Source organism: Ischnura elegans, chromosome 6 (assembly GCF_921293095.1).
Source record: "Ischnura elegans chromosome 6, ioIscEleg1.1, whole genome shotgun sequence".
NCBI lineage: Eukaryota > Metazoa > Arthropoda > Insecta > Odonata > Coenagrionidae > Ischnura > Ischnura elegans.
The window spans coordinates 11,433,199-11,457,899 of NC_060251.1; the positions used below are offsets into that span (position 1 = coordinate 11,433,199).

The 24,701-nt window shown below is 38.7% G+C and overlaps 1 protein-coding gene across 1 annotated transcript in view; it reads left to right on the forward strand.

The window, feature by feature from the left end:
• The window catches only part of LOC124161502 (protein takeout-like), a 43,421-nt gene extending 27,952 nt beyond the window's left edge, over positions 1–15,469 (forward strand). Inside the window, exons 2-6 of the mRNA XM_046537840.1 lie at positions 6,334–6,429; positions 8,253–8,400; positions 10,503–10,636; positions 13,172–13,324; positions 15,300–15,469. Coding sequence (XP_046393796.1) covers positions 6,334–6,429; positions 8,253–8,400; positions 10,503–10,636; positions 13,172–13,324; positions 15,300–15,454 — 686 coding nt within the window. The 3' untranslated portion in view covers positions 15,455–15,469. The remainder of the gene's footprint in view (positions 1–6,333; positions 6,430–8,252; positions 8,401–10,502; positions 10,637–13,171; positions 13,325–15,299) is intronic.
• The last annotated feature ends 9,232 nt before the right edge of the window (positions 15,470–24,701 follow it).

Sequence of the window (24,701 nt, forward strand, 5' to 3'; positions counted from 1 at the left end):
GCAGAAAAAGATAACATTGGAGAAAACCTCATTATTTACTCGGTGATGAGGTAAAAACAAAATAAAACGTTCAATGCGCACCGGGGAATTCATGAAACCCACTAGTCGGTGGCCGTACCGACACCTCTTTGCTGTCGGTACGGCTACCGACGATCTCCCGTCCTCTCGTCGGTGCCGCACCGACCGGGTTCGTACAGAATCGCACGACTTCTTACCGGGAGTCGGTGTGACGTCGCACCCGACGAATCGGTGCCGCACCGATCGGTTTGGAGTTACAGAATACGGCCCCAGGGCAGCGTTGAGTGCAAAGCGATTCATATAATTTAAATTTTTGTAGTATTGTGTTTGCGATTGTGAGGAATATACCACTAAGTTATAAATTTGATACATTACACCATCAGAAATATCTCTTAACAACCCTGATTAAAGCTTAATTATCTTTAATATTCGGATAGCTTTGCCTGTCAACAACTGCACTTATCTATTGACAACTAAATTCACCAACCTTTTACTAAAGGTTTGTATTACCATTTTAAAGTTTCTGAGATGGATAACTATTACTAATACAATTTCTTTTTCAAAGAAAGCGACCCGGGTTTCGATGAATGAAAATCATTTTCAGGTTTAAATTTAAAAAAATCACTCACTCATTATCGATTAACAAAATCTTGTAATAACAGCAAATTTGCAAATTTCAAGTTCCATAAGCAAAAAACATCTTTGAGATTTTGGCCAGATTTTATTCGATTTCCGCCCTCTGAACGCGGCATCTACAACTACGTACTACCTCAAAGACCACCTTAAAAATGCGTTTGAAGGTGTTAGGATCCTAGTCATTTTTATGTAAAAATCAAAAACTCAAGTAAAAATGCGACTAGTATTTATTAAAGTCCTTTGTGGTTCGGGGGAAAAACGACTTCCCGTACACATCCTCTCGGCAAAATACCCACCTTAATACAACGCTTCTTTCGTTTCTAGAAATTAAATGGGACTCCAACATGAAATCTGTGGAAAGTGCACAATGATTCAGTGATGCTGTAAGGAGGGCCTTGAGGATTGTGGATTTGAAGAAGCGGGGGAGGAGCGATTTACTGACGCCACAATGATGACGAGCCTTTCAAAACTAAGCGATCTTCGGGGAACGGGTCGAGTGTGTCTCGCAGCTGCGACATCCGGAAAGGTTATTAATGATCGCCTCCGCCACTATGGAGTCTCTTCTTTCCCGCTGAAAGAACAACATTTCGCAAGTTGGAAAAAAAAATTCAATGGAATTTGGCCCCACTCCCGTCGTGGGCCGTCGGAGACTTATACGCCCGTAGCGCTACCCTCCGAGAGGGTGAGAAACACATATCTTCTACTTCTACTCCCGCACCAGTATTTATATATATAGCTGCGGCCGGAAAAGGCATATAAGGAGGGACCGGTTGGAATTCGCCAAGTATTCGTTGCATTGTGGAGCAGCAGATGTGTTCAGGAGGAGAGAAAGAGGATTACCACTCAAGGATGTACGGGAGCAAGTTTTTATTGGCGATAGCGGCGGTCGCGCTCTTCATCGAGTGCGGACACGCGAGAACAGTCGGTGAGTTACCCACAGTTGGTGATGCACTCTTACGCGGAGTGGTGTATTAGGCTCGGCTGGCCTTCTTGGTTGTCCTCCGCGTACATTCATCTTCGTGCCGACAGTTTTATCGGCGTTGAAGCAGGCGTTTTCAGGTTTGAAGATGCCGCTCCAGTCGCCTGCTGCAATAGGGTAGTTTCCTTCATCAAAGAAAACGAAAGGCATTGATTGCGATTCGTTACCCTCCATGAGTGTATTCATAATATACAAATTATTTGCCTTTAGAAATCCCAGTTAAGACGAATGTTAACGGTCAATTTTATCCGCATTTGAAAAAGGCCAGATTAGCGCCGATGCGATGCCACTGCACGTGACGTCAAAGAGGCCTGGTTTCCATACGAGTAGACAGGAGTTTTATATCGTCTGAGATTACCAATGCATGTGGTTCAGAGCTTAGGGAAACATTTCTTAATAACCACCTATTAAAATTGCCTATGGTCGGAAAGTTTCCTTCGTTTGATAGGGTATCAATAATCCTGATTTAAACCAAGCGCTACCTGCTAGCAGGGTACTCTGCTATCTGCTAGCAGCCTGCATCGTATCGGTGCTCATAGCCTCGCAGGAAGGTGGCCTCACACAGCGGCAGCCGGAACAAGAATGAAGTCACACGTGCTTTCCCAAGCATTCATACTCAGCCGTCGCGTTTTCGCGCGCTTGAAATTTTTCACTTTTCATTTAATCGCGAAAAATAGATATCGTCTATCGTCGTTTAAAAATCTAAAAGCGTGAAATGCGTACTCCCGGAGTAAAAATCTTTCGATTTAGGCAATAAAAAATTATAGGAAGCCACCCTATTTCCATTTACTTCAGTTTATTTCACCGTCGAATAAATAAATCGACTATTTTCCTTAGCTTTCACTGTTATTGTTAAGAAAAATTTCTAAATACACTCAGAATCATCATCTGGCAAAGCCTCGCCTTCGTTGCTTCCTCGGACAAGTGGTCATAAGGAAAGGCATCTTCTTTGGCGGTGGTTGATCCATGTACTAGTTTTCCTTCTCTTTGTCCTTTCAATATACACCTCAAACAGTTAGTTGATCGACGAATTTCAGCTAACCCTGTTTTACCTTCAAAAATAGCGTTTTTATTTACATATTGAATTAAGGAATACGGATATAATTCTAAACTCATCACAAATTCAACATCGTGTACTTACTGCATGTACTGAGAAGACATTTAAACACTTTTCCACAAAGGTTTTTAAGTAAATTGCTCCACTAACGTCAATATCTAACTTTAACTTGTTGCTTAAGTAGTCCAATACGTATTGTTTCGTAAAGGATATAGATCCTTATCCACTTTCAAGTTTTTTTCTGAAAACGCGTGAAATTTTTCATACCTACTGAAATCTAAGTCGAGTGGTTTTAAGGTAAAAACAACGACTGCTAAATTAAATGCCATTACTACACCAAAAATAATCACAGAATTGTAAAGAGCTCCAGAATTTCCAATCACAGAATTGCTCTCAAATAGATAAGCCAAAGAAGAATAGACAAAACTCTACAGCTTCTCTTCATCAATTCTGCAGTCTTCTTCACCAAACGATGAGATTTCTCGATCTTTCTCATGCTTGGAGCAACTCACTTTCACGCCTTTCCTTGGGCAACCCCTATGTAAAACTGAAATTTAACACGAAATAATCGGGCAAGCGATGTCTAAAAGCAATTTGGGTTTTGCACAGGGTGAGGTTCGTAATTATTTTATAGCCATTTAATGAGAAAATTCGCATGTGAAGGGTGATAAGGCTTACTCCGTTCATCTCCGGTGGCCAAATTACAATTTATTACTTGTGTACAGATAGCTGTGGTTGTTTATTCCCGGTGGGAGCAATAAATACCTTAAGCCTATTCGGCAGTCGTTTGCTCCGCATGCTATTGAGAAGGCCGCTACGGAGGTGACAGAGAGTCAATGTGCCACGTGAGGACGAAGATTTACACCGTTCTGCAAAAAAAAGTTCAAAAAATGCCCGGCGACAATCTAGGGTGTTTCTGGCTAATTTTGGGTCGCTGAATCCGAAAATGACCTCCGTTTTTTTTTATCACACTCCATTTTTATGAGCAACCCCTACATTATGGAAAACAACCCCGTACCTAAACTTACCGCGTTTCAAGGGACTTTTACTAGTGTTATCTGCTCCCGATTGAAAAAACTGACGTTTTAAGGCTATCAGGGTCACGACTGAGACAAATTTGACTGGGGTTGAAAAGATTTAGGGGGTGAAAATCGGAAAAAAAACTTGAAAAAACATGGAAATAACCATTTTTCTTCGCTTTACATTGCATATGATATGGTAGTCAATGGAAAAGTTTTTAGGGATGAATACACTGTTCACCCCCCCTTTTTTTTAAGGATTAATATAACATAAAATATAAGATGATAACCTTGTCGCGGTGGAAAGGCTTGCGCGTTCCTATGACCCCTAGAGCTGCACTGGCGGAATTAATAATAATTATTCCCGGTAGGGCCACCCATACCAGATAGAACGAAGGTTAGGAGCCAGACGAAAGGTAGTCCACGTGATGGTGTCACGTAAAAAACACTGTTGGAATGGATTTGGGAAACCCTACCAACTATCTTTTCCCTGAAAACATGTAGTACAACCAAATGAGCCTCGGAATCTCATCATCCGGGACCCGTCCGCAAAGGGCGGGTGTCGGGCACGGCAGCGAGGTCGGCAAGGTCCTCGTCAACATGTGAAATCCTTGCAGAGACTTATCATCATTAGCAGCAGCAGCAGCAATGAAGAAGGAAGAAAAGAAGACCAAGAAGATAGAGAAGAAGAAGTCAGCTATAAATGTAGGGACGTGGAATGTGAGGACTATGATGAGGGCGGGGAAGTTAGAAAATATCAAAAGGGAAATGGCTAAAGGGAGGATAGATATATTAGGATTACACGAGGTGAGGTGGAGGGATGGGGGTGATAGTTATAGGGTTATATATAGTGGTGGGGAGGAAAGCCAACGAGGGGTACCTTTAGTATTAAAAGGGAAGATGGGTACGCTGAGGAGATGGTAAGAGAAGCGTGGGCCGCGTTGGAAGCTGGAGTGAAAGCGGGAGGAATGATGTTGATATCGGTAAGGTCCGCGGATGATCAGGCGCTGATTAGCCAGTCAGCGAGGGGACTGCAGGATCTAGTGGATGCGTTAGACGAGCAGTGCGAGGAGTATGGGATGAGGATTAATCACAAGAAGACTAAGGTAATGCGGTTTTGTAAAGTATCGCGAGCGAGGAATGTGATACTCAAGGTAAAAGTAGGTGGGGAAAAACTTGAGCAGGTAGAGCAATTTAAGTATTTAGGCAGCGCATTTGAGGAAAACGGACACAGTAGCAAGGACATCAGGAAGCGAATTGCACTGGCAAAGGAGTCGTTCATGAACAGGAAAGTGCTTCTGAGTGGATCGTTATGTAAGAGTTTAAAGAAAAGGTTAGTGGAGAGTTTGATCTGGAGTGTAGCTCTCTACGGTGCGGAAACGTGGACGCTGAGGAAAGAAGACGAGAGCATTCGAGATGTGGGTGTGGAGAAGAATGGAGAAGGTGAAATGGACGGAGAGGAATAGAAACGGCCAAGTGTTGGAAATGGTTGGCGAGGAGAGGCAGCTTTTAGATGAGATACGGAGGAGACAGAAGGTATGGATGGGAGGAGTAGTTAGCGGGGAGGGGATGTATAAAATGGTGTTGGAGGGTAGAATGTTAGGGAAACGAGGGGGGGGAAGGAAAAGAAAAGAATTTTTTAGATAGATTGAAATGGAGTAGACCTTACAGTGAATTGAAGAAGGCAGTGCTGGAAGGAAGGGGAGGCTCCTAGATCACTTCTTTAGTACTCCATTGAAACGTACCTAAATCGGTAGAATACTATAATATAAAAAATGCATTGCTAAAGGTCCAATATATTGTCTGTAGTAAAAAAATAGCTCCTTCCTAGACTCATTTGGTTTGAGATTATTCCGGGCTCTCATTGTTATGATCTGGCTGTTTAATACACTATTGATGTACACATAGATGGGGCCTTTCTCCATCTCTATGGTTAACACTGAATAATTCAGTAATTCGTCTTACCACGTACAAATTCAATCCCTGAACATCAACATTACCAGTGTGAGTTATTATTCCTAAGACGACCGTCTCTTTGCTTCCAGGGGATCGGATTGATGTGGTGACTATAGTTTCCCACCCAATCGGTCAGGGTTCAAATCCCGGCGGTGGCAGACATTTTTCAGAGGGTGCCCGATCCCTGCTTCAATGTCTTGCGGAGGGCAACTCAAGTGCACCACTCCTTCCGTCGAATGGGACGTTAACCTGAGGACCCCTTGGCGCCTTTTGTGGGGAGTTTCTCCACACCCTTTCCTCCCTACACTTCCCTCAAGGTGCAAATGACCTTAAAAATTGGAATACCACACCATGACTACCAACGTCTCATCCGCGAAGTACAGCAGTGAATAAAAATGAAAGTGGAGAAGAGCAACTTATTAGCTATAACTTATTATTCGTCTCGAAAATGTTTCATGCAAACAAACGATTCACTATTTAATCGAGAACGCACATACAAACATTTTACGACTCATCGTGAAATATCCATTAAATGACGGTATAAAAACAAATGATGGATAAAAAATATTCTATGAAGCCAAATACATATATGTATATTAAAAGGATAGAATTAATGTATTGCACAGCTATTTTAATAATGAAAACCAAATTTAAATATTTTCTTTCAGGAAACACATTCACCATATGCAAGACAAAGGACAAAAACTTTCAGGAATGCTTCAAAAATAGTGCGGTAAAAGCCCACCATACAGTGTTAATGGACGGTAAGTGAAATAATATTATTTTTTCTCAACATTTTTGCGAGAAATAAGCGAGGTACGGGATTCACCAACCACTCTCGTCTTTTTACTCTGCGTTGACAAATTTTATGACATATCGACATGTATTTAAAATTGCTGCTTTTTGTATTGTAATGAACAAGTTTTTCGGCAGCAAATAGTTTTAAGACCTTTATGGATATTATGATTATTTTCTTTTTCCCTCTTGCTATCTTTCAAGGTTTGTTATTAGTGAACGGACCGGGTCAAGTTCAACTATGTTTTGTTATTAGTTCAGTTATTATTCTACTGAAAGGAACCGTCGGGCAATATGACAGGTGTCCAGGATGACTGATTTTTGTATTTCTGACTGATTTTCTCCAAGTTTAGCTTCTTTAGCTGGTGTAGAACTTCGCACGGTGTGATTCCTGTTGTTGTTATCACTATTGGGCATATATCTACTGACTGCATCTTCCACAAGGCTTTGATCTCTGCTGTAGGTTCTGCATATTAATTAATTTTGGTGGAGTGTGCTTTCTGTACATTATGGTTTAAGGGAATTGTCACGTCTATGAGGGTAGTGTGCCGTTTTATTTAGTCTGTTATAACTATGTCCGGTCTATTGTTTTTAATTTCTCGGTCAGTTCTGATTATTATTATTATTCAAGGATTTTTAACGCCTACATTAATTACTTCAGCCCATACATAGATGGGCATTATTACACATGAGAATTCTTATATAAATATTTGGTAGAGCTTGTAAGTTGTTGTAGATACCATGCAAATGGTCGAGCATTAAGCAGTTAGCTTTTACTGTAAACTTAAAACATGTATTTTTTACCCTTGCAAAATTTACTCATCCACGTTCTTTAAAAAAAGCACTTCCTATTGTGCGTTCTTAACTCGAATTATGAAATTTAGAAAGAAAACAATTTTTTTGTAATTCGATATTTTATATGTAAATCAAACCGCTATCACTGTTTCACAAACTTTAACCTGTGTACGACGGCTTTCCGCATTTAAATCATTATCAAGTGCAAATAGTGAAAATGAAAATAATATGTAAAAAACGAAATATTATCTGATTGATTCATACGCTTAAAATACTATGTGTGATGTCTCAGGGTATGAACTTAGGTTGAAAAAGGCACCTCGCAAGGAATATCTTAAATTTATTATAAAAACTGAGCTCAAGAATTGTAGTTTATTATCAAAAACAGATACATTGTGTTTTTTAGCTGGCTGGAATTTCTTTTCCGGTTGAATTAGGGAATAGTTTGTAAATATCATTAAATGAAGATGCGCGGGAAGACAGGCGCATTCATTGCCGTCTATTCACATTGGGAGAGGGAGCTAACTCCCTCGCTTTATAGTAATCCGCTCCTCCGATCTTGTTGAAAGAGCATCCAAAGAAGCGAGAGATCAGGAAATTGCTTTATTTTCTACGCGATGTCCAGTATCAGCGTCCATCTTCCGGGTAAACGTCGTGTCGGTTGACTTCTTCGTGACCACAGTTTCGTCCCCTACCCTTTCGATCAGGTCGGAACCAGAAGCAAGAACCGACGCGACGTTTACCACGAAGATGGACGCAGGAGCTATCTATAGCGGTTGCAACCAACAAATCCTCTACTCGTGAGATGAGCCGGAAAGAGTGGGGAGCCCACTTCAGCGTAATCCACTCCTTCGATTCAGTTGAAACATCACATTCACTGAAAGACATTTTGAGAGACTTCTGACGTATGCAAGGCGTCGGTGGTTCAGTAATAACACCAATAAGGGTTGAATCCCTTCGCATGGATTCAATTGCTCCGCTTTATCTCGTTTTTCAGGTGTTCCCGAGTGGGGGATGGTTTCCCTTGACCCGCTGGTCGTACCTCAGCTGATCATCTCCACGGGAGATGGACCTGTGGGCCTCACGCTGCAATTCGACAACGCATCTCACACCGGAATGAGAACTGCACGAACGATATCCGCCAAGTACGTATCAATCCTAATAATTATACGTTCATCAGTGTCTTGGAGAGTAAGTATTCAGAAATTAATTGCAGATGTTTATCAAATAATATTCTATGCAAAAATCCTTAATGAAGTTATAAAAATACACCGATACGTTGGCCAAAACTTTTTCATTTAACTCTTGAAGCCCTCACTACAAGACACTAATCAACACTTGCGGTCAAAAGAAAGAAAAAGAAACTCAATTTATAAAGACATTATATTCACCTAAAATTCAACCCGTAGTCGTAAAGCCGCAGTCAAAAATAACCGGGGTCTACATACGATTCGCAATTTCATGATCCCTTACTCTTTGTCAAAGCCACGAAATATAGTATTTTTCCCAATAATAATTTTACAAAGCTATTTTCATTTCAACAGGAATCTATTTCAAAAAGTCATGCCGCAAACTATTGCTTTTCTAGACATTACTCTTTACATCCGCTGACTTTTTACACTCTCCTTTAGATTGTAACATGCTTAATATTTTTATATTGTAAAACGCAAATAAAATACAAAACACTTAAATTATATTTAAATTCTTCAACAAAGTGTATTTCTATCAATGTATCACAGGCTAACAATAACTAATGAACTTAATTGTGGTCGAAACCCAAAATATGGTATCAATTTGAACTGACTGATGAAACAAAAATTCTATCATGCACACTTGAGAAATATTCACTTTACTTACTTTGCTAACTTAGTCATGGTAAAAAAGAGTGATTGCACACTCAAAATGATATTTCGATACTGGTGATATCTCCTCGGGTATTCTACAGGCCTACTGACAACTCACCCGGTGGAAGACCCGAGAAGATTTCACCACTTGCTCACTCCATTTCTTCAAAGTCTAACTTATAGCACATTTACTTATGAAAGACACAATACTTGACGCCAGCTGAGAGCACGGCAATTCAAATGACCTTCCCGTCATAATATTCATTTTCAGTAATGCCGTTAGCGAGATTCCCAGATTTCTGTGATGAATTTCAAATTTTGCCGGCCTCGGTGGCGGTGGGGTAAAGTCCTCACCTGCCAATCCGTAGGTCACGGGTTCGAATCCCGCCTGGGTAGGTGGTCCCCATCCAGGGCATGGATGTTTGTTATAGTCTGTTGTTAATGTTGCAACCCACGCTGTAAAGGCCATTCTGTGCTGTTTGCGGGGACGTGAGAAATGAATAAATACAATAAATAAATCCCCTAATATGCCTGTCAGTTTACCCTGACCTGCAACAACCCCGATTCTGTACTGCAGTCCGTTTCAAACTTTCATTATCAATTAAGGGTATGTTAACAACTATCGCAATATCTTCATTTTTCTAAAACGACGTGAAAAATAGTTTTAAATCGATTTATTGTAATAACAAAACAATTACTACACTCACTAGACCATACCTGGGGTATATTTTATGGTATAACATAAATGGAAATACCGCAAGCTGTAAATTTAAACTAATACTCTGAAGAGCCCTTGGACTTCGAAAAAAAGTAATTGTTAAGTTACAATTCTATTTCATACATTTTTATTTAGTTATTTTTTGTGCTGTCCCAAGTTAGGGGGAGGTATCCCTAAATTGGGACAGCACAAAAAAAACATACCAGATACCTCCCCCTTATTTGGGACATATGTGTTTTCTTAATCCCTGTGCCTTATAAAAAGTAAAATATCCATTTAACCTTCACCTGTGCTTTATTAAAACTAAAATATTACAACTTTGGGCAATGTAGTAGGTTTTTTGTTTACATTTTACAGTTACGTAATTTACCAGCCAAAAATACGTAACTTTGAGAAAAAATCTAATAAATCGACCCTACTGTTTGAAGACAACATGATAAAGCCACAAGAGATACTATTCTGATAACTTAGACTGTTTTCATCATGAGAATCACTCTGAAACAGTAAAAAGTCCTCTTTCGTCCCAAGTTAACATGTCCACAAGACAAGGGCTTAAAGTAAGTCACATTTGAAAAATTGATCGATTCGATAAGGAATACCATCTATTATTGTTGTAACTTCACTCACGAACATAAATGCCTAGTTGCCAGCTAATTCTTACCTATTCCATCGCTCCTCTTCGCAGGGCTGATCCTAAAAACTACAAATTCGACTTTGAGTTCAAACTGCCTCACTACACCGTGGCGGGACCTTATGAAGCTAACGGAAGAATAATCCTCCTGCCAATCACAGGAAAAGGACTCAGCAACTTCACGTACCGTAAGTATTGATTTCAATGTGCTCGTTCAACAATGTAAATCGATTGCTTATAGTGGCATGAGTTCGTGACGTAATCACTATAAAACAAGAAAATGTGTGTTTTATAAGTGAGCGAAAACGATTCGGGCGATCAGATGAACCTCTACGATTTTTCTTATCTTCGTTTCTTAGGACGAAACGCTTCCACAATAGGGTAGTTACCTTCATCAAAGAAAACGAAACGCATTTATTGCGATTCGTTACCCTCCATGAGTGTATTCATAATATACAAATTATTTGGTTTTAGAAATCCCAGTTAAGACGAATGTTAATGGTCAATTTTAGCCGCATTTGAAAAAGACCAGATTGGCGCCGATGCGATGCCACTGCACGTGATGTCAAAGAGGCCTAGTTTCTATACGAGTAGACAGGAGTTTTACATCGTCTGAGATTACCAATGCATGCATGAGGCACAGAGCTCAGGGAAACATCTCTTAATAATCACCCATTAAAATTACCAAAGTTCGGAAAGTTTCCTTCGTTTGATATGGTAATAATAATCCTTATTTAAGCCAAGCGCTACCTGCCTGCACGGTACTCTGCTACCTGCTGGCAGCCTGCGTCGTATCAGCGCTCGAAGCCTCGCCCCAAGGTCACCTCACAGGGAGACATCTGGAACCAGAAATACGTCAGGCGGACTTTTCCTAGCTTTCCCACTTAGCCCTCGCGTTTTCGCGTGCTTGAAAATTTTCACTTTTCATTTAATCGCGAAAAATAGATATCGTCATTCGAAAATCTAAGAGCGTGAAATGCATACTCCAGGAGTAATATTCTTTTTATTTAGTCAATAAAAAAATAATAGGAAAGCACCCTATTGAGCGAGTGTCCTCATTGCACGCAAATACGTCCTCTATTTTCGAGTTCATGTCAAAATTTTCTGATTTCTCCGAGCAAGTTCTTTCCCGGACACTCACTTTTCTCAGAAAGCATTCACCTATTTATTCCGTATTTCCACGTGAAACGCGTGTCAGACATTCAACATAAGCTGAGACTATGAAACCATCAGACTTCGAGGTATACAAACTCAATTTATCAAAATATGGGCCAAGAACAAGCTCTAATAACACACTGAAGCAGTTTTATAATACGGAAGTTAACGCAACCTCCTCAACACAGCAATCCATAAAAAAATTATACTCTACCGCAGTTACGTGAATGATATACAACCCAGCGATTTACACCTAGTACATAATTATGTTAATTAATCGCAGAGTTTAATAACCCTGAGTTCGAGTTTGGTCAAATGCGGCAGAGTTTACCTTGGACTACATCGTCAAGGCCCAAAACTAGAATGGGGCAGAGGGGGCATGAGCCATGGGCTGCAGATATCAGGGGCAGTAAAATTTGAAGTTTATTTTTTTTAAGTTATTTCATTTCTATTATTAAATTATTAGGCAATAATTACTAATTTATAATTTATTGTACAAAAGTAGGGATTTAAAAAATTCTTAATAGTAAAAATATGTGTTTAATCTCTCTGTATCTCAAAGAAATAGCTTACGGATGTATTATATTTTATTGTTGGGGAGGAATGGGGAGGGAGTGATTGTTGATCAAGGGTAGGTGGGTCGGCAAACTGATCTTTGACCCCCCATGACAAAACTCCTAGTTACGGCCTTGGCGACGGGCGCATGTAGACTACACATGTGGAGCACGGGATCCCTTTTTTTGCCCACCAGGCTGCCACTCTGCCATATGGGTAAAGCACTTTCCTACTGACCAAATGTGCCCGGGTTCAAAGCCCAGACGATGCCTTCGATCAACCCAATGAACTATGCTTGCTCTACAAGAATGAGAAAGTAATTGGCCCCCCATGAACTGACTACATGAAATTCTTTTATTTAGGGAAAATTCCAGGTTTATCAACATTCTGCCCTCCAAGCCACCTCAATACCCATGTGGACTAAGGGGTGGTTACTGTGGGGGGTGTTAGGACATATTCAGATTACACATAAAAATTAAATGTTCTAACATCATGCCCTACATTTTCTTAAGTCTTCTATTGAGTGAAGGAGAAAAGAATCCTCAAATCTATCTGTTTGGGAAAATATCTCGACTTATCGGATGTATGCAGTGCACAGTCGACAGAAGGCAAAAAAATTACCCGGGGGACTGAAGACCCCTTGCATACATGCCAGTGTGGAATGATTGACTGACCAGAGGTGTTCATCAAAACTTACATGTAATCCTACCTTCGAAAATAGAATAAATACTCTAAAAAATAATAATAATGTCTTTGAATACATACATGTGCTGGGCTTTGTGGGTACACATATAAAAGTAAAACAAAACTTTTCCAATGGCATTCATATTCAGAAATGCAATGAATATTTTTTCAATATTTATGATATCAAATATTTTTCCGAATTTCATTCAGAAAAAAATTGATGACATCAATAAGATGGTATATTATTGCTCACTAATTTTTCAAAAGTAAATAGATAAATATGTTCAAGAATTTGACCAAAACCTTAACTGTTTCATTTCTAAAATTAGATGATGTCGATGTGAAATGGCATATTGAGGGCAAACCTCACACCAACGCCAAAGGAAAGACGTTCATGGAGCCAGTTAAGTTTGACGTTATAATCCACTCTGAACGAGCATCAATCGACATGACAAACTTATTCAATGGAGATAAGACTCTGAGTAAGTACATTTTAAAGAAAAGGGTATTTTCTCCTTTATTATAAAACCATTTGCCTACTTCATTAGCACTAATTACCACACAAGAATTATCAATACAAAATCACAGCACCAATTGCTATTAATTAATTTTTTAAATTGAATTTTTTGCTTATCAGTATGACTGTTTTTACGGGTACAAATCCACTGTTATAACCTGAATGACCAGACATTTTACTAACAGTTTGTTATAAACAATTAAAATTTTAATTTCATATCAAGATAAATGTAACATCCCTTAAGGAACTCATATCACTGGTGTAGTAAGGTGCACCCTTGGGGGTCCAGACCGCCCACGCTCCCCCGAAATATATTTGAACACAATTAGTTTGCTTCATAAAAGAAAAAAGCATATTGAAATATCATGAATTGCAATATTTCTTTGTAAAATCAATTTTTTTCGATTATGAAAAAGTGTTAAAATTATTTTACAACCCTCTACTTAATAGCCCAGTTTTATTTTTAATTTCCAACCCTGGTTTTGGACCCTCCACTCCCCTGAACGATATTCCTCGCAATGCCACTGCCTCATAAATTAACACTATACCCGTGAGAAAATTTAAAAAAAAATTTATTTGCTCTTTTAAATACTATCTCACTCCTGAGATCTGGTTGTAATGGTCACATTTACATGGATGAAAAAATTAAGAAGCTTGTGTCATCATTAATCTATCATTGCAAAGGTTGATGGTAAGGTTCTCCTTGATTATTAAGTTATACGCACTTGAAATTTTGCTCATTTTTCACAAATATTAATAGGTAACATATATTCTATAACAATGGAGTCTTGGTAATGTGACTGGGGACTGCAAAATTTTCCAACCAATGGACATGAATTCGTGTTGCCAAGATACCCAAGCATTTGTATTTGTATAGCAGATTAAGCAAAAAAAATGACAGAAAAAAATATCTTTCTATCCAGTTGCAAGATCAAAATATTCAGGTTTGATTGGGCTAATCAAGCAACAGTGGATCCGACAATATACTAATGGGAAATTTATTGAGATTTATCAAGTACTTGTTGGTGGTGCAGTGGTGATGATAATAAAAACTATTGAACTTTATCACATTAAAATTACAATATTTTACAGAATATTGACCAAACAAATGTGACTATATTCTACAAATGAATACCTACTATTCCATTCATCACCACCAATACATTGTACATCAACGACCTTTTCAGCTCGAATGTATTTACATATCAGCAATAGGACTCAAACATCCCAATAACATATGGAACTGCCTATGGTATCGTAGAAATATCACTTCTTAAATAAATGCTATCAGTCAATGTAAAATTTTACACTTTCCTGGCAAATAGAATGAATAAACTTTTCTTGAGTTTGTGTACGGGTAAGAAAATTTAAGGCCACCGAAATGCTCTGAGTTGAATTAATGGCATAGGTAATAATGAATTGGAATAACTTATTCATTGGAGACAAGAGGCTAAGCAAGTACTATGTATACAGAAGGATACATTCATTCATTAACTATGCATAAAATCATTTGCCTTCTGCAACACCAATAATTACCGAGGAAGAATAAGCAAAATAAAATTACTGAAAACCATTGGGTAACGAATGGAATAACAGGTACATATTTGTTTGCAGAATATAGTCAGATTTTTTTGGCCATTATCCTAAAAAAATCAAGCTACATACCTTATTTTTTCTGACCCACGTGAAAACTCAAGAGAATTTTTTTATAATAGTCGCTTTTTGCCACGGTGTCCATCAATTATAAATATAACTTAACAGTTTTTATCCAATCAATCAAATTTTTAGACATGTAATTCATCATGTGAGGAAAATAAACACCTAAATTACATTTCAAATAAATGTTTTTCACAATGTTCATACAAGCCATTACATAGTACATTGTTGCAGTTTTTTTGGATACTTGGGTGGTAAAAATTTTTTCTTCTCTTCCCAAAAAGGTGGCAATATGCTGAAGTTCTTGAACGAGAACCAAGAAGACTTCTTATCAGAGATGGAGCCAGCCCTCAACCATGCATTTAGCAAACTATTTTTGGCCCTGGCCAAGCAACTTTTCAAGAAACTTCCTTACAATGAAATGTTCCCTGACCTCTAGGAATATTTGAACATTGCAGAAGACAAAAATCACACCCAAACATACGATTATTTTAAGTTTTCTACTCATACAGTAAAATCAGGTACTAAGGTTTAAAAAACTAACAGAACACCCAGTGAAAACAGCATTAGCAAAAACCTTTTCAGAAATTCTATTTCTCCCTCTGAAAATTTGACACAATTTTACTCTATTGTTCGCAGAATATTGGCATATGGCTAAGCTTGGTATCCCACTGGTTTTTTAGTATGCTGTGAAACATGTGATGGGTATCAACCTAACTTTTTGAAGTACATACCTCTTATCCCCATATTAAGCCATATCCAGACGCAACAATTCATTCGCTTAAAGGCAAAGATGAAGCTTTGCCTCAAAATGCAATATCTTGTCTCTTAAGATGGAAACATTGGTTTCATTGCAAAAAAATGTTTGTTCTTTTGCATAATAAGATCTATGAATCACCCTGCTCATTTGAGTGACCACTGGTTAAAGGCTGTGGTTTATTTCATTTGTACCTGCTGAATAAAACCACTATAATGATTTCCCTAAAAAATGAGTACCAAAAACAAAACAATCTCCTTTTCATTTTATGTTATTAGTTATAAGACAATTTCTAACCTACTATTTCTAATTCATATAGATACTCTGTATAAAAAATTCCAACCTACCTGGGATCTGATATTAGGTACAATCCGCCAAGATTAAACTTCGACATGATAATTTATACTCTGACACAGCACTGAAGAAATATAATTGCAGAATTTAAATTACCTCCGTCAGACACTACGCCACAACAAGACTAGAAAAACATACGTCGACACACAAAAGATTATGTTTTTGAAAAGCACATGGTATTCGCAAGATTACATGCTTTGTGCAGTCAATTTATAATGAATATAAGTGCATAATTCTCATTAAAAATCTATTACAACTTGGTACACAAGGAAAACATATTAATAAGAATAACAGTCACGACTTCCTCTTGAAAGATTCCGCCATTTTCACTTGTTAGACAGACAGATAGGTCGAAGCAATATTTTTGCAAGCCTAGAGTAACGATTGAACAAGAAAGGTAACCACGAAAGCCTTTTTCAATGAATAAAAAGAACACTGAAAATTTATAACCGATATTTTTCAAAATTAAATTTTAAAATAATCCACAATTGATTCCTTCACACCAAGGGACTGCATAAAGGAGGCTCGATTCCATATCATTGATGCTGATTTCTGTTGCCACTTTCGTCGCATTAAATCTGTTTTCAAAAATGTCCGCAGCGCGGTGGTGAGTGATATGATATCAATTTTTTTTACAGTTTTTGCAGCATAATGTTGGCAATTACTAGGAATAGCATTAGATTTTATGAATTTGTTGTATCATATCATCTTGTACCTATATAAATTTCGACATCTATTTTCCCGCGAAACTTGGATTAACTTGCGGGGGACGGACGGATGGGTCGCGGGTGACAGATATGTCGCGGGTGACAGATATGTTCAAGTCGACGCCATATTTTTAGACTTCAGAAAAGCATTCGATAAGGTTCCGCATTTAAAGCTGATTCAAAAGTTGGAAGCATACGGCATAGATACACACGTTATTGGTTGGATAAAAGATTTCCTTAAGGATCGCGAACAGAGAGTTGTTTTGGATGGAGTTAGCTCGGATACAATTCAAGTTACCTCAGGCGTACCCCCAAGGAAGTGTTATCGGCCCTCTTTTGTTCCTTCTTTACATTAACGATATAACCACCGTGGTCACGAGCAAAATCCGACTCTTCGCAGATAATGTAGTGGTATACCGGGAAATTTACGACCTTAGCGATAGATTAGCATTACAAAAGGACCTCGTTGCCGTAAATGACTGGTGCAGTACTTGGGAGTTAGAATTAAATCTTGAAAAGAGTATGGTGATGAATTTTTGGGAAAAGGATATATCTTCAAGAAGGAGCTACACCGCTAACGGGATTCCGCTACCAAATACCGAATTCGTTAAATACTTGGGGGTCACCATTACCCGGGATCTTTCGTGGAGTAAGCACATACGTGAAGTATGCGGGAAAGCTAACCGTAAACTTGGATTTGTAAAAAGAATTCTCGGTAAATGCCCAAAAAAGGTGAAAGAAATAAGCTACCTGACTCTAGTGAGGCCTCACTTGGAATATGCTGCTAGCGTGTGGGACCCTTACGAGGTAGGACTAATAGGTGAAATTAATCGAGTACAGCGCAGGGCGGCCAGATTTGTGATGAGTTGTTACGACAAAAAGTGCAGCGTTTCAAGTATGTTAAACGAGTTAGGATGGGAATCTTTACAGGAGCGTAGATCGAAGTATAGGCTTAACTTACGTAGGAAACTCGAAGATAATATTTTCTCAGACGACGTGAAGCATATCCTTCGTTTACCATCGTACTATAGTAGACGCGATCATGAGAAAAAAATAAAAGAAATCGACTGCAAAACAGAGAGATTTAAAATGTCATTCTTCCCTCGTACTATTAAGGATAGCAATGTTGTCTCAATTGAAAGGATTAATGGCAACGCTCGCTAGGATCACCCATTGCATGTTTTTTCGTAGTTCTAACCTTGCATGTATTTGCTCTAGGAATTACTAACCATTAGCAATTTTTTTTATGAATAAGCATGTACATTTTTCTAGTGTGCGTAATATTTCTTTGACTGTGTGGTGTGCATGTGGCGGTCCTCTTGCATGTTGGTGATTGGTCACCCCCTGCCAAACACCCTATAGGTGGCTCGCAGGGTATTATGTAGATGTAGATGTAGAACTTTTTAATCAGCGATGCCAGTGGCGACTTTTGAAACCCATTTAAATTCGTGGTGGTTGACAACAGATATGGAGACCGATTTGAGAATCCTCTCTTTTAATATTCGTGCCTACATGGTATGAAAATACTGCAGGAAGATATTTGCAGATAGCGCAACTGGAAAACTTTTAAACTATTTGGAAGGTTTTCCTAATTATTGTTTATTCTACATTTGAAATTTCTAAGGTTCCTAAAATTATGGAATCCAATTTACAGTTACTTTGGATTTTATAGGGTTTAAGTATCTATATGCTGGATTGTCACTCATTCATTATCAAATACTTTAGCGATGTGTTTATACATCGCTACATACTCGCACGCCCCATACTCCTTTACAAGGATACAAAAAATATTCAAAATCAATACAAATTAAATTTTTTGATAACATTTGGGGGGGTCAAGATCCCTGTAAACCCACCCCCCTCCCCCCCCCAATCCACTTCTGAAGTCAGCAATAATTTGGAGCATGTAAGCCTACTGAGCAGAGCTATCCCAAGCTCAAATCCCCAATAAAGCCTTCGGTCAACAACCGCTAACAAAATCCTTGAAGTGCAAGGTGGCCCAAGGAGAGGAACTGGCACCCTTACCATGAGGGTGTGAAATTCACATACCTGTGGCTTAGTGAGGAGTGAGCTCCACCCTTACCTATCTAAACCAACCTTCCGGTTGTATCATTGAGCGAGTGAAGTGGATTTATACTCTGGAAGGACCGCCTCTGACCGCCTTAGGTGTGTGGTCAATATAACTTTTTATTTTTCACCCAACGGCATTATGTACATTCTTTCATCTGCATGAAAAAGCTAATTCTTATTATTTGACTGGCTATTTAACTGGTTAAGTGCATACCTACAATTAAAAAACTAGCTTCAGCCAGTTTGATGAGGTAACCTGTATTTGGTGTCCAGTAGGAGGCATGTGTTAGTGTCACCAAATTTATCCAAAACATTATACACTCACATAGGTGGATCCAGGGGGGGGGGGCACGGGGGCACGTGCCCCCCCCAGACCCTTAAAAATATGCTAGATTTTTAATACGGACCCATTATCATTTCGTTCGTTTTGTATAACAAGGTATCCTTGTGCCCCCCCCCTGAACAAAATTCTGGATACGGCCTTGCTTGTGCCCCTCCCAGAAAGAAATCCTGGATCTGTCCCTGTACACTCATATTGATGCTTCAACCCATAGTTTGATTCGGATATGTGAGGATAGAACTCATCCCAGATTAAACCACAGGCATATTAATTTCATGAACACATCCCTCGTCAGACTGGTCTGAGGACCAGTTTCTTTACATAAGCCATCTCACCCTTCAAGGATTTTTTGGCCAAGCGCTTGAAGACTTCACCTGAGATACTTAATTAAGATTGGAATTGGAGTACTTTCTTTCAGCCACCAAATGCTTTGAGCCTGTTTTGATGTGGCCTGTGTGCAGAAACCCTTTTCTGCAGGGGGCAAGTACATTATAGTGAATGGCTGTCCGTGGGAGTTTGCTGATAGTTCTTCCTCTTCCCTTCTTGAATCTCTCATTCAAGACCATTCTCAGTTCACTTGCTTTCATTGCCAACCTTACCACTTTTGTTATTTCCAGTTCGAGTGAGATGGCAGACCCACGCGAAATTCTCGGCTATCTTCATATTATGGTATCTTTTCCGGTTGGCGTTGGCCTTCCTGTCAACTAATGCACCCTTTGCCTTCCTCTCCCCAGAACCATCAGTAAGGAGAGGGTTGCCTTCTCCTCCTTAAACTGTACCCTCCCTTAATAACATAGCAAGCTTGCAGGATAAGGGGCCTTGAGAAAAGAAACAGACTATATATATGCAGTGGACTTCTATTAATGTATTATGTATGAATTCTCCCCCTATCTCTTTGCAGAAAACTTGAATTTTTTAGGCAGCACTGAAGGAGCATAAATGAACACCATGGACAGCAAACAAAAACAGTTTGAATTAAATGAGACAGGAGCATCCAATGCTAAATAATAAATCAGGCTTTGTGAATCATTTGGCCATAGCAATTGGAAATTCAACTATTTCGGCACAACATTACAACATTAGAGAAAAACAGATACATATGGCAGTAAGGACATTAGGAAGAGATTTGCATAAGCAAAGCAGGATTTCATGAACAGGAAGGAGCTTCTGGGAGGATCATTACGTAATAGGTTAAAGAAAAGGGCCGTTAAGAGTCTGATCTGGAGTGTAGCACTTCATGGTGAGTAAGCGTCAACCAGTGGCAGATATACATATGGGCGTGCAGGGTGAATGCCCCCCCCCCCTTGCAGGACTACCTGCATTGCTGAATATTGCAGAACCGCAATTGTAATATTATAACATCATAAGATAGCATAGTCTTGTATCTTAAATTTTGCATGTAACTTGATTATTTTTCTTTATGATAAAAGTATAGGTAGCTCAATGTCTTTCGTGCCCCCCCTTGAGTTTTTTCTGCATCGGTTACTGATGTGGACACTTAGGGAGGAGGTTGTGGGAAGAATGAAGGCGTTCGAGATGTGGGTTTGGCAAATAATGGAGAAGGTGAAGAGGACAGAAAGGAGGAGGAACGACAAAATGCTGGACATGGTGGGTGCAGAGAGGCATTAGGTGACATATGGAGAAGACAGAATGTATGGCTACAGCTAGTACTTAACAGGGAGGAGATATTGCAAACAGTGTTAGAGGGGATAGAATATTGGATAAACAAGGGACATGAAGGAAGAGAATAGGATTTTTAGATTAAAGGAAAGGTGGTAGGCATCACTGTGAATGGAAGAGAAAAGTAAATGAAGGAATGGGAGGCTACAGGAATGCATCTAAAGTACTCCATGGAAACCTACCTTAACACGTTCCGTGCTCATGACGTAGCGTCTACGTCATGGCAGCCACTACCGAGTGGCTGATGATGTAGATGCTACGTCATAATTCAATTTTGCGTTATATTCCGTCCTGAGCTCCAGCCACCGGTGTTAGGGTATGGGAGAGGGTCAGTCACCACTTCGCCTGTTTGCCATGCGGAAAGCTCAGAAATTTTTTTTTTCGATTTTTTCTGTTTTTCTATTTTACTTGGTATTGCTCTGCAAGGATGTCTTTGGGGGTGGGTTTTTACAATCTATTTCATTATTACTTTCATTTTATAATGCAGAAAACAGTAACATATTTTCAGAATTGTTCTTGTATCTTAAAAAAAAACTTTTACAAATATTCAAAGCAAAATAAAAAAAGATCCTTTTGTAGTTGACGAGGATAGGTAAGATACTTTACTACAAGGTATTTTATCTTTCTTTATGACGTTTCACGCATTGATTAAATTGTGTTTATTTAATTGGTTTTTGCAAGAAGGAATACAAATATTTTTCCCTTGTTGTTATTTTTATTTTTAGCGTCAATTAACGCTATCGTGGTAAATTGCTTAGCTGGTTGCCTAATTTCGGACATATTCCAGTTTTGCGTATTTTAATCCTTACGATAAATAATAAATGTTTCCGTTCTTATGCCTTTAAAGTTTCCGAGTGAATTTTATTTGCCTTGATATCATCATGGCAAAATTTGTTGCTATCCCTATGTTTATTTGCTGCTACGCTTGAAATAATAACCATATTTGCATGAATTTTACAATAACTTCAGTGAAGTCCTGGTTCCACATTGCAATTTATTTTTACTATTTACATTTCATGCACAATAGCTAGACTTCCCCATCCTTATGTTCACTAGCATTTGAATTAGAGACTCATTACTTGATTATTTCCATAATATTCAAAATACTTACAAGCATTTTATTTGGCATCCTTCCCAACAAAAAAATGCCTAAGAGAACAATTTCCACTCACCCAGTCTCATGCCCCCGAACTCAGAGAAACTGATCCGGCCCGAGGATATATACATCCGAGGATATAAAATGGGCAATTCGTGTCCTGAAGGAAAATTACTAGATGGAAATATTTAACCATAGAAGAATATCCCCACTTTTTGGCCTTATTTTTCATACAAGAATTATCAAAATTTCCCATATTTCCAATAATTGAAAAGCTCATCCTTTATATGACTTGCATTGCTTCAGGAGAGAGAAGTCATGCGATCAATTCATGTCAATTCTCCAAGCCCTTTAAATCAACGAGAACCTATCTACGTTCTCTGACTCTAACACTCCTCTGACCCACTGATTATTCAAAATTAGCCCCGTTATAGACGCATTGAAGGAAACAATGGACAAAGTAGTACCCCGTCACGTGACTTGAGTTTGGAAGATTCTATAGTTCCATGGAGAGCTAGGCTGGGATATATGTAGTAAATATATGATGGGAAAGCGCTAAAGGTACGCAAAAAAATTGTTGTGTGTGTTGACAAAAGCAAAGGGTTTGGTGCTGCAAGACCTCGAATACCAAGCATCTTCCAACTCAGAAGTGTCTGGAAAAGGGCATTCAAAGAAGAAGGTAAACAAATGAAGGAGAATCATTTTGACTGTGGCCAATCCTTTTATATGAATAACTTTTATAACAGTGTAGCCAGTTCTAGATTCCATCCAAAAGGGAAAACTAACGTGGCGGGGACACTGAGGAGCAGCAAGAAAGGTAATCCTCTTGCAGTGCTCTGCCAGGTATAAAGAAAGGTGAGTTGGTGGAGGCCTTTTCAGAGGATGAAATCTGTATCCTTAGGTTAAAGGATTAGAGGGAAGAACGGATGATCAGCGCTGAATTCAGTGCAAAAAAATGATTGAATACGCGAAAAGACAAGGGTGCACGCCAAGAAAGCCTCAGGCGGTGATTGAATACAGCAATTACAATTGTGGCATCGATCATTGGGATCAAATAATGTCTTACTTTCCCATTTTTTATTCTAAGAAAATTTTTGGAAAATTCCTCTCATTGACTTTCAAATTCAAATCATAGAATCTCTTATGGCAATATCTGTGCTTTCTTGACCTTCCGCTCCTTTGAAAAGACCGTCATCCTAGCCCGCCTGATCCAAAACCAAGGGCTTATCTGGACATTTCCCTGATTATATGAAAAACACAAAAGACAGAAAACAGAAGAGATGTAGGCAGTGCTTCAAGAAGAATGTCCACCAGGACACATCATATTATAGCCCCACCTGCCTGGCTGAGCCTCGATTGTGTCTTGACTGTTTCCAGAAGTATCACAAGAATTTGTTATGCAAAAAATTATTTACTCAGCGGGAGAAAAATATTTTTTAATGCCTTTTATATTTTCTATTTAAATATTTCTTTTTAAAAATGATATTATTTGACGCATAATAATTATTTAATGAAAATTTATTAATTATAATTATTAAATGAAAAATTATTCAAATCATGCTAGTCAATTTCTGATTTGTAAAACAATATAATTCATAGCAATAATTCTTCGTTTATACAAATTTTCCTTTTCATTTATAGACAAATGCATATCATTATAAAATCTTATCCTGAGGATATCATATCGTTCAGTATAATTTTTCCATCATAGGGAGCAACATTTTGCTGGAAATATTGGTAATACTCGCAATATTTTCTTTAGAGCGATAAAACATTAAAAATCGTATTTAAATGTATCATTTCCAGATAAAAAAATAATGTTACCTGCATTACTATTTCCATTAGTTTTTTTCAGAAAGTGATAAAGTCTGAACGGGTTTTCGCTACAGTACTGACAAAGAGCAAAGAAATATGGGAAAATATAGGTGTGCTGCGGGAAGGTATCAAAAGTTTGACAGGATACTTTGAAAATTTAAATTTCAAATTTTCAACAAATGAAGGGTTATTTTTGGAAAAAAAGTGCAAAAACATGTACCAGGCATCACAAATCATAAGATCACGAAGTTAAAATAATAATAAAAAAATACAAATTTTTGCCAAAAAGTCAGCCACAGGGCATTTTCTTCAAAAAAACGGTCAGCAAGGAATGTGTTAATCAGTAGAATACTTCAATAATACTTCTTGAAGCATTGTGGTCAAGTGGGTACAGTGCTTGGTGGCAAATTTCAAGAAAAAAATGTGCAAGTGTTTGAATAGCCAACAAAATCTATCTACCTTACTCCTTTCTTTTCCTTCCTCACTCATACCTCCCCACCTAGCCTCCGAGGCAGCGAGGTGACGCCAGATTGCCAACCAAGAGCTCAGGCAGGCCGTGGTGGACCCTTTCTTAGGGTGGTGAACGGCCATGGCCAGAGAGTGGCAGCACTATGAATGGGGAGGAGTACCAGATGGCGTTGGGGTATTTATAAATTTTTTTATTTACTCAAGATGGTGTTAATTGTGCTGTTAAATAATATATCATTGAAATCAAGTTAACTGCTTCATGTTGGTATTCTGACAATAAAATTTTTCAGTTTTGGAACAGGAGGGCGCCAAAGATTTCCAGGCTGTGCACCAGGATACGTCCTGGCGTCCCAGTGGCGCAGCACGGGCCTGAGCTCAGTGGTGAGTTTTCAGCAACCA